The sequence below is a fragment of the Osmerus mordax genome, chromosome 16 (assembly GCF_038355195.1).
Source record: "Osmerus mordax isolate fOsmMor3 chromosome 16, fOsmMor3.pri, whole genome shotgun sequence".
Lineage (NCBI taxonomy): Eukaryota > Metazoa > Chordata > Actinopteri > Osmeriformes > Osmeridae > Osmerus > Osmerus mordax.
Window position 1 is genome coordinate 14,747,734 of NC_090065.1, and position 14,147 is coordinate 14,761,880.

The following is a 14,147-nucleotide window of genomic DNA, read 5'->3' on the forward strand; positions in this document are numbered from 1 at the left end:
GCCACAATCAGCCACATGGCCATCCCAAATATAATTTTGAAAATAACTCCGGAAACAGTAATTTTGAGCTCCACTTAAGAGTGGAACAATGGTATATTGTAAAGTTTACACACACAAGGTGCATTGTGGAAATCATTTGCTCTATTCCACCTAAAAAAAAAGTGTAGATACACTCCTGCTACAACTCCTGTCGACAAAGTGACATAGTGCTACATTTTGTACACAGCATTGTACAATGTTCCTTCAATAACTTAATAAAATGGTGGTTAGATATCCTACCCTGTTATCATTGACATGAGAGATACACAGATCAAGGCTGGCAGCAACGTTTTGCATGTTGAATGTGTTTGTATTCACATTTAGGTCTACGCCTACTTGTGCTGCCTGAATCACAGTGACGATAATTGTTGAAGGAGACTACCACCTGGAGACACACCTTATTCTACCAGACAGTGGCATCATTGGTTGAGTCATACAGTCGTACCAAATCCTGTGAATGTTCACAAATTACATTTCCCACCCTATAACTGTCTGTCTTCTTCAATGATTCAATAAACTTGTAATAAGTGTTCATATTATGCTATTGTTGCGCTGGGTCTGGTAAATACAGGCTGTTCTTTGGCACAAACCATTTAAACACGATTAGAACTGTGGATTCTGGTGCTTGGTTATCTGCTGTACTTGTATGAACTGTGTGTGTTGCCTAAAAGTATCTGCTAGATAAAAAATGTATATATCATATTTATGCATTTTACATGAATGGTTGCATTCTGGGAAACTAGTCAAGATTAAATAAAAAATGTGGGTTGTGAACGTGTGTGTCTGTGTGTGTTTCAAATGAGATACCGTAAACGTGGGAAGCCATCATGTGTTGCCAAGTCCTTAGACACTTTCAGTTGGACTTTGACAGCCGCTCTATACCAGGATCTACTATTGATAAATTGCAAATGGATAGTTTGCACTTTTCCTAGTACAGTATACTCAGTAAGTATAGTGTGCAGCCTAATCTGGGGAGTGAGTTTGGAGGGGTGTGGTTATCCTTGTCACAGTAGCCTTCTGGGATCCACAAGGTTGACTGTTCAGCTGCAGACTAACTCACATGAATAACAATGTTATCTTCTTCTTACAATAAAGCTCTATTTTTTCCCAGTCAGCCCTGAGACCAGTGACATACAAAAACCCTTTGAACTTTGATTCTGTTATAAACCACATTTTTTATAATGATTAGTCTTTGTGGAGAGACTGAAATCCTAATCAGTCTAATGTTATCTTAAATTGACAGATGATTCTTAAACTGTAGCAAACTTTCAGGGTTTTCAAACATGGTATCTTTCATTCAACGTTTAGCCATTCAGACAAGTTTGCCGACAGTTGACGTGATACACACCCAGTTGAACTCCTTCTCACAAGGGCGGTTCCTAGGCACACCTTAAATTGTTGCCAAGGAGATAAACACGTAGGTTTGCACAATAACAGATTGTGCTGTGAGATTGTGGATGGTTCTGTCACAGCTGTGCATATTTCTGTTGGCAGAACCCCTTGTCACACACTAGTGTGTACAATATACACAATCAATAAACAATCAACAGGCCAAGTTTTGAACAATACTAAGACAAATTATAAGAAACGTTATAGCTGTTATCAAGTATTTTTGTTATTAAGTACCATTAATTATTTTTCAGTGTGAATAGATGCTCATTTCACAAATTAAAACAATGGACGCACATTTAAAATTGTCATCCAATTGTATCCCGCTGTTGTTCTCGTCAACCGGTAGAGGTCAGCAGTGTGTCAATGATGACTCGAGGCAGAACACTGCCAGGCCTACTGCAGTCTTTTCCAGCAGCCCTGTAAAACACGATGTAGTTACATACCGCTAACTGCAGAGGGGGGCATTGCCTACAACTACAAACACAGGTGAAGGTGAGTGTGTTTACCTTTCTCCTTCTGTGTTTTACTCCCAAAATACATGAGTTCTCTCTACAATCTTAACTTGATGCTGGATTTGAACCTCCCAGTTATTACACCATAATATGTGGGTAAGGACATCACAATATTACAAAGAACCACACAAGCACAACGCTATATGCGCGTTGTCGGTATACCCCAGACAAGTAAGACTAGGATGGATACATCCAGGGGCGGGGGTTGAGCGAATTCCTCCTACACAAGTCGGTTCTGTTTTACAAAAAAATATTTGCACATTGTCTATAGTAGCCTGAAGAACTGCCGTGGGCGTGTAGACTGATATTACTGTAGCTGAATGGGCTAGCACTAGCTTAGGAAAGAAATTGATGGTTTTGTGTGTTCAAAATGAGACAGGCATTTGTATTTGGACAGGTGTGTTACCTGTAGCAGTCTCAAAAGGGGGCAGGACAATACCCTTCGTCTCTTCTTCCGGCACTGCATTAAACCTTCGCTGACTGTATGCAAATTGATCCAACTCGAAAGAAAATATCGATACGAATGGAAAACTTCTCTTTCGCACTTTTCTTAATTAACCTAGCTGGATTTGAACCTGCGGTCAGCCAAGTGCGTATCGTTTAACAGCAGTGGTAGGGTTGTCCACTTGGGAGAGAAGCATAGTGAACAGCTTCCTGTTAATAGAGAAGTGCGTCTTATTTCAATTCCTGTGACTGACTGCGCACAGCTTTCACTAGCAGAGCGGGGGCATTGACGCATTGTGGAGTCGACAGGGGTAGCACTGCCAAACCGGCTGCGCTACAGACGCATCCATGAGCGAAACCGCGATGGCCGTGGTGCAGCTCGAAACGGAGGACCATCAACCGGAGAACGGCTTTGTGCCCCCCGAATCCACGTCGCCGGGATTGCTCACTCGCTTTGACGGTTGTGTCTTGCCATTTCTCGGGGGATTTGGGAAGTACCAGAGACATTTAATCGTCCTGACATGGATCCCGGCGATATTTATTGGATTCAGCCAGTACTCTGATAATTTCCTTCTTGCCCAGCCGAACAACACATGTGTTCAGCCTTTGACAAACACGACCAATTTGTCAAGAACTCATTCTTCTTTATATAATGGTCCTGGTAATACCACTACGCGTCCTGCGTACATTTATGCCAATGGCAGTTATGGCACTCACAATGATTCTGCTAACATGCAATGCATGTGCAAGGAATGGACATTTGAGCTGCACACAGGACTTGTGCGGAATGTGGTTACAAAGGTAGGTGCTACAACTTGATAGAATCTATAATGACTTCCCATCCATTCAATAATGTTTTCTGATTAGGCCACATGGACAGTGGGAAACCTAGGATAATCAAGAACTGCAGATATGCCGGCATCTTTGTTTCCAGGGCTTCCAGGGTTAGACTGCCCAAATCTGTAGGAGATCATTACGTAACACCTACGTTTCTCATATATTTAAGATTAATTTATTGGATAACACCATTTTTAAGTCCTAGACTCAGTCTCTGTGAAATGGTTATCCACGCTGGGTGGGTTATGTTGTAGCGTGTGTCATAGCACCATTAACTTATTCACGGGGTCTATAAATAATCATGTCTGTCAAATTAGTGTGTGGGGAGACCACTAGGAAGATAGTGAGCATGCACTGTCGACAGACCGGGTTGCCATGAGTCATCGTAACAGCTGACGAGGTGCAAGCTATCGCAGAGCGATGTCACAGCGGGCTCCCCGCCTCAGCACAGGGAGCACGGTGGAATGTGCCGGTTGTCACAACTGCACCGGACAAATGCTTCGCCCTGGATTAATGAGTAGCACTGTCACGCCATTAGAGCTCTCTTAAGGCATTCCCTAAAATAACCCTCACACCGATTTTTTATGTCACTTGGACTAACAGTAAGCATGTGCCGCGCCAATTTTATGTTCCTAACTACATATCTGGATTTAGGGTTAATTTAAACAAGTGGGGTACTTTTGGGGTAGAGAAGGCTGTAGCCTACATCGTTTTATTGAATATGAAACACTGAAGTTATGGAAGTCTATTGGATCTTGCAACACTGTCCAGCCTTCATTAAACCTACTTTGTAGTCATCAAATTACAGGACTTGATTAAATTCATTTCGCCATTGTGGTTCCAAAACTGTCAATTACTGGTTTCACAACTACAGTATGTTAGTGTGTTACAGGGTAATGTTAACTAAACGTACTGTACTCATTTTCTCTTTCTTGCAAATAACATTCTAGTAGAGTGAGATAATGATTTCTAAAAGATAAATGTCAAAGGACAGATTTCAAGGTTGTCCCTTTATGGACCAATTCAGCCCCTGTGTCATTTGTGTTTCCATGGTGTGTACAGGTGTGTTTACACCAGACTGAAGCAAACGGCTGACTTTGTTATGGACATGTTGTGGGAGTGCAGTGGGGCTGCTTCTGGAAACTACACCATACACCATCACAATCAGAATCAAAACAAACACACCAGTGCAGTGTGGGTGCAGCGCAGTACCTGCACACGCCTGCATGCTTACCTCACAAGTGTGGCTAAGAGGGCTCATCTAGAGTGGCATAGACGGAGCAGCTTTGATGTGAAGGCCAGGCTTTGATGCCAAGGCCCTGCGCTAGGGGAGGAGGGGGTGGGGGCATGCTGTGCCACACCGAGGTCTGCTCATATGCCAGCAGCCAAGTCAATAAGAGGCAGAACAAACACTGCAAATGTGGTGTTTTATATCACACCAAGAACCGAAAGACTCTTGCATGAAACTTACATGTACTGCCTGGTTTAATGGGGATTCTGCAATCTCGGACGGAAGGCTGACTGGCTTTATGGTACTCACTAAAGATAATCCCTTTTAATCAGGTTCTGGAATATGTCTGCGCGATCGTTCAATTACTTTCCAAGGTGAAACATTAATGATTGTACTGGACTGCTAATGTTGGATCTTGATCATTCCCATTTTGATTACCTGAGAGGGAGCATAGCACTGCATGTTTGTGTTGTAGGCAGCCACAATCACTGGAAACCATTCTCCCTACACAGCCTTCCGCAGTCTGGCAAGGTCATCCACGAGGGGGAAGTGAAACCGATTCAAAGGTCTTCCCCCAGATAGACACATTGGAATGGAATCCACCCCGCCTTCCCCCCAAACAGTGCCTTAGCCAGATTTGACCTCTGTGCCTTGGCCTTGGGAACAGTCCGACAGGAGAGGCTCCTCCCAGGATCCCCACGTCCAGCGCTGACGCACCAGGATGTGATACCAAGACAGGAAGGGCTGCCTTGGCATTTGACTCGGGCGTATCCGCTGCACACGACCCTGTTGAGCCACGTGTGGTCACCCTATCCTGGAGACGGGAGAGAAGCACAGTGTCTGCCGAGTGCAAACCCGGCGGAAATGAGCCTCTGTTCCGTTCCTGTCAACCCTCAACCGATATGTTTAACGTACTCACGTAAACAACCACGGCAATGACTAGTACAGCCATTTTCGAGGTTCTGAGGTGGATGTCTTGGGGTTATGTCTCAAGGAGTATGTGCGCTGCATGACGATTAACCGCCTGTCGGCGGGAAACTTCTGCTCCTGCTAGAGGGCCACTCCGAGGGAGCGTGGTGAAAAAAGAGTAGGAGGGTCGTGATTGGCCAGTGCGGAGAGGGCCCATTCTAATTGCGTCTGGGGCCTCCTTCCTGGGGGCTTGACTTAATTGGAGTGAAGCTGCTGAAATGAGAATGGATCATCAACTGAAAGACACCGATAGGGTCTCCCTGTGCTCCCCTGCTCTCTCTCAGATACTCTCACACCCTGCGGTGTGTCAACTCTACTGGGAGTTGAGCTGAACTTCTCCATTACAGCCGAGAGCTCAAACACCTCGGGGAGCCAGAAGAAGGTTCTCATCGCCTCATCCTCCTTTTTAATTGGGAAGTGAGTACTTAGCAAAGGCAGAGTCGAGATAGGGACATTGTGGAGTATTGTACCACTAAAAAAAGAAGGCTCTGGAAATCTTGAGAGGTGATACTGTAACAGATAGGACTCAGCATGCCTCTTTTTTATTGTATTTCTCCAGCTGCCCAGTCCACCCGGTTGGCCTGTCTCCTCTCCTGTCTCCTCTCCTCTCTCCTCTCTCCTAGCCTGTCTCCTCTACTCTCCTTTCTCCTCTCCAAGCCTGTCTCCTCTCCTAGCCTGTCTCCTCTCCTATCTCCTCTCCTAGCCTGTCTCCTCTCCTGTCTCCTCTCCTATATCATCTCCTAGCCTGTTTCCTCTCCTAGCTTGTCTCCTCTCCAGTCTCCCCTCCTAGCTTGTCTCCTCTCCAGTCTCCCCTCCTATCTCCTCTCCTAGCCTGTGTCCTCTCCTAACCTGTCTTCTCTCCTAGCCTGTCTCCTCTCCTAGCCTGTCTCCTCTCCTGTCTCCTCTCCTAGCCTATCTCCTCTCTTAGCCTGTCCCTTCTGCAGCCCTCAGATCCCAGACAGAGAGTGGGCATCCCATCCCCAGATGCCTAGTCAGCATTCAAAAGGCTGTGCAACAGCTGCACAGTCAGCAGCAACGGATGGGTGGCCTGTGGAACTGAAAGATTAAAATAAAGGCAGCATTTGTGTGTGTGTGTGTGTGTAGGCGGGCTGGAGGGTGTTTTCTGATAAGGGCCGTTTCTGAACAGAAAAGGAGTCTGAAAAAAACCCTCTGTGTTGTAATGTCATGGAATGTTGGTTCTCTTTCCTACTTTATTCTTCCCACTCCCGCCGTCTGTTCTCTTAACCTAGTAAGGAAACAATCGGCGCTAAACGTACTGTTGCAATTAGTGTCTGATAACCAAGGTGATAGTCTGTTGCTAGGCAGTATCCATGCAGCAGTCTCTCACTTGTCTCGCTTTTTTTTTCTCACACTGGGAGGGTTTAATTTCTTTTTCTTTCTCCCTCTCTCTTGCTCAGACGCATCTCCCTTACCTCTCCCATCTCTATCTTTCCTAAAAAAGAATATTTCTGATAATAAGAATTGGTTATCTCTCCTTCATGCTTTTGTTCGTTTCACAGTATCTGGCTCGTCCACTTGCTAAGTCTCACTCTATCCCTCTCCTCCTTCTCTTCCTTACTCCTTCTTTCCCTCTCTCATCTCCTCCTTTCCCAGACGTTCTGTAGTTCCACATGTATTCATCACCTGTAGCTGATGCTGTCCTCATCTAATCAGACTCACAGATGATGAAGGACCATTCACACGCACGCACGCACAGGCAGGCAGACAGACATAAGCTCACACATGGGGGTACCAGTGGGGCTTTTGTCCTCGGACTGTCGGCTAATAGATGATCAAGCCCTGCCCAGTCTCACTGTCTTCACAGAGAGACCAATTCAGTGTATTCAAATGACTGAGACAGTAGTCCTGTATCCACAGTCCTTAGAGAGGGAGCACCGTGTCCTGCAGCTCATTAGACCCCTGCTGTAACTTGTCCACGCTCAGCACATTGTCACATAGGTTTCCATGTTGCCTAACCGGGACGGATGTGTTGTCTTGAGCAACTCCTAAATGACACTTCAGAAAGGCAGCTCCTTGTCGCCCTCTGATTAGCTTTGTTCTGCGTTATTCTGACCCAGCAGATCCCCCTGCATTGTTTCTGTGTCCTTAAAAGAGGAACTGGATGTCTTGCGCAAGGGTAAGCTAGCCTCCAGGGCTAGTACGCTCAAATGTGGACACCTGCTATCCCTCCGTCTCGTGTGTCAGGTGGCCTGTCAGGCATGTGTCGGTCCGGCTGTGTAGACCACAGTTCCCCGTCATACCTTCCAGCGTGATTTCCTGTTTTCAGCCACGGGATATGTAGTGTATGGTCAACTGTGATTCTGCCCAGTCGAGTGTTTGTGGCCCTGACCACAGCCTTGGTTGTCACACAGTTGGACAATAGTCCCAGTTTCAGTTCACTCCATACACGCCCTTTAGACAGCCTAACAGAGAGCATGATTCTCTTGACACGCTCTAGTTTATTGTATGAGATGTTGTTGCGCAACTGGAACTCGTTTGCCTTCTGGCGACACTGATACGCAAAGAGCAAAACTGGTATGGGTGAGTCACATGATCACTGGGTGGGGGATCCGGGAGATCTGAATGAGGTTGTTGAACCAGAGGTTACAAGAGGCTGTGATCTCCCTGGCTTAGAGCAGGAGCCACACATACAAGTCTGCTCAATTCTCATATTTGAGCTTGATACTAGAGAACATAGTTACATCATATGCACTTTTGTATTTTTTTCGAGACTACTTTGTGGATATATTTCTCTCCATAATCTAGGGTAGTGAAGGTAGAGTGTTTGGTCAAGGATGAAGAATGTGAAGTCAATACACCATGTGTCATGCACCTGTCGCCACACACACACACATGTTTTGCCACACCCAGACCCCTTCTGCGACACCCCCCCCCCCCCCCCCCGCCCTCTCGTCTCTGCCCCCCAACCCCTCCAGGCAGCTGGGGGCTCAGAGGGGGTCCCCCCCCCCGCCCTCTCATCTCTGCCCCCCAACCCCTCCAGGCAGCTGGGGGCTCAGAGGGGGTCCCCCCCCCCGTCCTCTGACTCGCCCCCGTACACCCATGTCTGCAACTTTCACATTGAATGGAGAATGTTAGTAAGACTAGAGCTGCCAAGCCAAGCAAGCCTTTCTTCGTAATGTGTTCACCCCTATACAAATGACATGAAATACACTCAATTGATAATGACTTGATTTTCATTAGTTCAATGTGCCTTTTCATCTGGGTGTGTTTGCCCAGGGCTAAACCTCCTAGACGTGTTCAAAACCAGAGTAGGTTTACTTTCTGGAAGCAAACGAGATAAATCCACACACACAAACACACACACCATATTTTGCATTAAGGGAATCCCACTGCAGTTGGAGAGAGGAGATATAGTCAATAGCCAGAGGGAGAGAGAAAGGAAGGAAGGAAGGCAGTGGGGGGATGTTGCATACGATTAGACAGAGTAGGGGGTCTACTTATTAGAATGAAAGACCCTGCCTGCATACTGGTCATGCTCTTGGTTGTGAACTCTTGGTTTTCTCCTCTGAACTCCTGTTGTGCTTCCTACAGTGCTAGAATAGGGATCTTTTGGGGTTGGAAATTCGGTAAATAAGTGTGTGGCTGGTTGAGAAACCCAAGCCACGACGAATGAGGTTTGCAATCCACCAGAATATCTCTGAAAGTTATTTCTAATGATGCATTATGTGGAAGAGTAGAGGGTCTCATGGACTGTGTTGGTGAACCTTCCTGTCTGTCTCTACAGTGGAGTCTGGTGTGTGAGTCAGCATGGAAAGTCCACATTGCCAAGTTCTCACTGTTGGTGGGCTCCATCTTCGGATACCTGGTGTTCGGAGTCCTGGCCGACTGGTAAGTCTTTCTCGTTCTGTTAACATTTGACTGACCCTTTAATTAGGGCAATTCTTTCATTTGTACCCTTTGTCTTGTGGGAGGGAACAAGTACATCACAAAATTAAAGCTGTTTAGTCACATAAACTCCTTCCTCCTCCTCTTCTCCTTGGCCATTAGGTTTGGCCGTCATCCGGTGCTGATCATCTCTGTGTTCTTCATGCTGGTGTTCGGACTGACCGTGGCGTTCTCCATCAACGTGCCCATGTTCAGCACCGTGCGCTTCTTTGAAGGCTTCTGTCTGGCCGGCATCACCCTCTCCCTCTACGTCCTCAGTAAGTGCTGCTGCGTGCCCAGGAACTCTGCTTACCACCCTTCAGTCTCTCAACGCAGGGTCTGTCAGTGTGAGGGCTACCTCCAGACTACGGCAGGCAGCTCATGTCAGTCTTGGGACTTGGGGTGGTCGATGTCTGCTGTCGCCGTCTGTCTCTCAGGCGGTGTCCAATAGTGGGCCCGTTCCCTCTGTCAGTCTCTGTGTTAGCGGCCTCTTTGACCCGTTTAGGGAGGGAGGCCATTGGTTTCAGATTTGTGAGGTGCAGCTGCAAGGAAAGCTGAGCTTTTCAGGAGTGGGTCATGTTTGTGGAGGGTCGTCCGAGGGTCAAGGAGCCTGCGCTGTGTGTACTAAACATGGAGGCAGCAGTGTGGAAAGGCCAAGGCCGTGGCCCCACAGCTGTACAGCCAGGTCTGGGACAATGGGAGGCTCACCTTCTGGGCCAGCTTCCCTGTGGACTCAGCCTTTGTTTTGGGTTTTAGATTGTAGTTCTCAGAACCCAGCCAGAGAATCCTACGGGTTCCTGGGAGAGGAAGAGAGTTGAGAAGTTGTGGAGGTTAGGTGAGTTTGAGTCCATGTGGTGGTGGGTAGGAAAATGTGACCGGAGAGAGGGAGCGAGAGTTCTCCTGTAGTCTGTACATCTTCTCTACTAGAAGGAAGCTTCAAATAGAGACAGAGAGAGCTTTTGACCTGTAATGGGGAGCTATTGAGTGACGGTGAAGTACTGACCTTATCAATGCTCTGGGTCAGTGTTCGCAATGTACGCCATCAAACACAGAGCGTTCAACTTTGAACCCTGGGTTTTGGAATTTCGCTAGACCTGGTCGATACAGTGTGTGTGTGTGTGTGTGGTTGGGGGCATAGATAACCTGTCCTCTGGTAACTGCAGCAAAAGCACAGTCATGGAGATGAATTCCCCTGCACAGTCTGCTGTGACCTTTTGTCTCAGCACAGTAAAGGTTTGATGAGCAATAATCTGTCCTTTGGATATGCTATCCACGTTAGCCCAAGAGGGTAACGGCCAGGAGGAGGGGGGGAAGAGGGGGGTTACACGTGTCTTGATGACCGGGCCTTGCGGTCTGTTTGCACAATGGATCCTTAAAAGCTGTTTCCGGCTGCAGTAATTGTCAGGCAGGAATGGGGATGTATTGGTTAGGGAGGGAGGTAGGAGGAGGAGAGGGGCGGTCCGGGGAGTTCAGTGTGTGTGTGTGTCCGCTCCTCGTCCTTGTCATTCTAATTTACTCCACACTGTCTACCTTGAAAGCCTCGCCACTTAGACCAAAAATAGCTGAGCCGATTGGTCTGATCTTGGGATGGGGAATGGAGGGAGGCGGGGATGATGGGTGAGAGGAAAGAGGAAAAGATGGAGGGAGGGTGGGCCTTTGAGGCCAGGGTGACTTGAGCAGTCGGGTGCTTCCAGAGGTGGAGAAAATGAAAGAATAGCTGTGTAATCAAGCGCAAGTTTTTAAATCCATAAGAAGCTCTCTCAATGATGAGTCTCCGCCACTTTGTGAAAACAACTTTGAAGACAAAAAAACTGAAACTTTTCAGTCAAGCATAATCACTTCAAGGTTTGCCTGTTTACAAGCCCTACACTGTGGGATTCAAGATAAAAGCAAGAAACAGTTGACTTTTGCTTCAAGAATTCTTTCTCTTTCTCTCTCTCTCATATGTTTTCCTCCCACTGTAACCTGCTTGCTGAGTAAACAGTGTTCAATGAAACGTCACAAGCCTTACCAAGCCTGCTCCTTAGTTACAAGTCATAAAAGCACTACTCAACACACCTGTTGGACATTTAACTAAATGCCTTTGTCTCTCCTTGATGTCAAGCTAAGCTAACTCAGAGTTCCATGTTACTGTTGACTTTATTAGCAATATTTTGTCTCAAGCTTAAGTTGTAGACTTAAAAAACTGAGGTCACTACACTCATGTATGACCATGAATGTCCTTACGGTCATAAGAATACAAAACAGGAAGTGACCAACAAACAGGAAGGGAAGTGAGAGAGATTTAAAAGCACATATTTCTATTAGCATTATTTACCTGCGACAGGTTATCCTTCTATGTGCATGGAGATTTTCTCGAGAGCTCAAGGGATTTTAAGTTTAGCTCTCTCTCTTATAAATTGTTCTAGCCCATATTGTTTTCATATTTCCAATAGTTTTGGTCTGTTGTTCCACTATCTTTCCGTATTGCCACAACTTCTCTAATGCTGGTACTGTAAATCAACCACTTTAAGGGCATCTTTACACTACAGACATATATTTCATCTACTAGTTTTATTTTGTGGGACAGAAATAACATTGGAATATGTTTCTTTTGTCCACTCAGTTACGTCATAATGGAGGTGCCTGGATGGCAGCCTGTTACAGTAGCTCCGTTACTTTTTTTTATTTTTTATTAGCATTTTTCACTATTTTCATTGTTTTTTAACACGGTAGTAGTACTTTGCTGGACTGTGAACTTATATCATCTGATACTTTTGGTTTTAGTTTTCAGCGAGTTTGATCAGTATAGATTGTTTAGATTATTTTTGCATTTTTCAAAGTGAAGCGTCTATTTGAATAATGCTGCGCTATTCTAGAGAGACGTTTCTCTGTTGCCAGGCTGCGAGCCCTCCCCTACTCAATATTCCTGTGGAGATACGAAGGCACACAAGAGGTACCAGAGCTGGAGTGAGAGTGAGACGCGGAAGAGACAACGGCACAAAGTCGGGACACACCTGGGCATTCAAAGAGTGACCATAGACAGCAACGCCCCTCCAATACCATCGGCAGGTTCAGAAAGTGGCCCTATCGTCCATCCTTGCCTGCATTACTGCTCTCCAATGTAGCTTAAATCGTGCAAAGAACATAATCAGAGACTACTCCCATCCAAGCCGTGACGTTCTTCTGCCTTCCGGAAGACGCTACAGATCTATGCGAGCTGGAATGACGCACCTCAACAACAGCTTCTTCTGCTATCAGACTCCTGAACTCCCAAAGCTGACCTGGACTTTTTCTATTTTAATTTTTTTCCTATCCCCATCTCCCCCCTCCTCACTGGACTGAGCTACCTATGACAAAAGAATACCACCAACATTGTTGTGTGGCAATAAAGTTTGTATCTATCTATCTCAGCAAAAAAGAATCCCTATTAAACACCTATAACTCTTGCTTGAGGCCAGGTATTCACTGGACTAAATACACACAGTAACATACCTCTCTGCATTTGAGTTAGACACGGAACTTTGGGAAAGTCTGAGGGTTGTTGATGTGTCATGTCAGTATTTTTCTCTCTGGAGATAACCAATACTGGATCTTGTCATTGTTACATCAGTGATGTCATCCCTGTTTCCAGTGAAGGCATTCCTGAAGTAGAAAAGGCGTTCCTGAAGTACAAAACATGAGTCATAATCCAGGTAAAGTCTGTGGTGGTGATTGTCAAGCTCATCATACATATCTCCATGTAAACCATTTTAACCCATTTACCTGCTGGGATATTCTGGTTAATTCAACCCACACAGCTGCATCAAGACAACATCGGTCACATTTAGTTTGAAACAGGATTACTCATGTCAGTTGAAGGTTTCATTTGAATCATGCAACATTGATTGCTGCCCCGTCTGACTTTTGTGTTGTTTACAGGTTGGGAAGGGTAATCAGATACGCAGGCAGGCAGGCAGGCAGGCAGGCAGTGTCTGTTCCGCTCTGCTGGCCTGTCAGATTCAGAAACACCGCATGGGCAGACATGCCTGATGTGAGGCGACACCAAATACTGCTCCTGACGCTAACTACCATACGGAGAGAGGGGGGGGGGGGTGTGGATAAAGGAGGTGTGGAAGGGGAAAATAAATTGGGTTGGGGGTGGGGTGGGGTGGTACAGAAAAACCATAGAATAGCAATGAACAGCGAGAGGACATAGAGAGAGAGCAGAGAACAGACCTCAACTCCTGACGTCAACGCATTCCTTTCTATATTGCCTGTTTGTGTGTACATCTGATTTACATAATGTGCTCTCCCATGCAGTCCAAAGCATTTAAATTCATCCACCATATACACTGATGAGTCAAAACATCCTAACCACTCACATATGAAGTGAATAACATTGGTGGTCTCCTAACAAGGGCACCTGTTCACGTCTTGGTAGATTAGGTGGTAAGCAAGCAGTCAGTTTTCATAAACTTGGGAGTTTGACAAGGGCCAGACTGTTCTGGACAGATGGCTGGGTCAGAGTGTGAGGCTTTTAGAGTGCTCCAAGTCAGCTGTGGTCAGGACCTAACGGCAGTGGTCCTAGGATGGACAAACCACCAACCGGCGACAGGGTGTTGGGCGTCCAAGGTTCCCCACTGTTTGACACGTGCCACTTACCTAGACATTGTTGCAGACACCCCTTCATGACACTGGTATTCCCTGATGGCAGTGGCTCCTTTCAGCAGGATAATGCAGCCTGTCACACTGCACACATTGTTCAGGAATGGTAATAATGAAGTGTTCAAGGTATTCTCCCGGTCTCTAAATTGCTCAAATCTCAGTCCAATTGAGCAGGGGTCAGTGGGTTGGCGCATGGACAAACCAACAATATG

At 46.3% G+C, this 14,147-nt stretch overlaps 1 protein-coding gene across 1 annotated transcript in view; it reads left to right on the forward strand.

Moving 5' to 3' along the window:
- The first annotated feature begins 2,638 nt into the window (after positions 1-2,638).
- The window catches only part of LOC136959584 (solute carrier family 22 member 23-like), a 28,220-nt gene continuing 16,711 nt past the window's right edge, over positions 2,639-14,147 (forward strand). Inside the window, exons 1-3 of the mRNA XM_067253964.1 lie at positions 2,639-3,188; positions 9,170-9,273; positions 9,433-9,587. Coding sequence (XP_067110065.1) covers positions 2,736-3,188; positions 9,170-9,273; positions 9,433-9,587 — 712 coding nt within the window. The 5' untranslated portion in view covers positions 2,639-2,735. The remainder of the gene's footprint in view (positions 3,189-9,169; positions 9,274-9,432; positions 9,588-14,147) is intronic.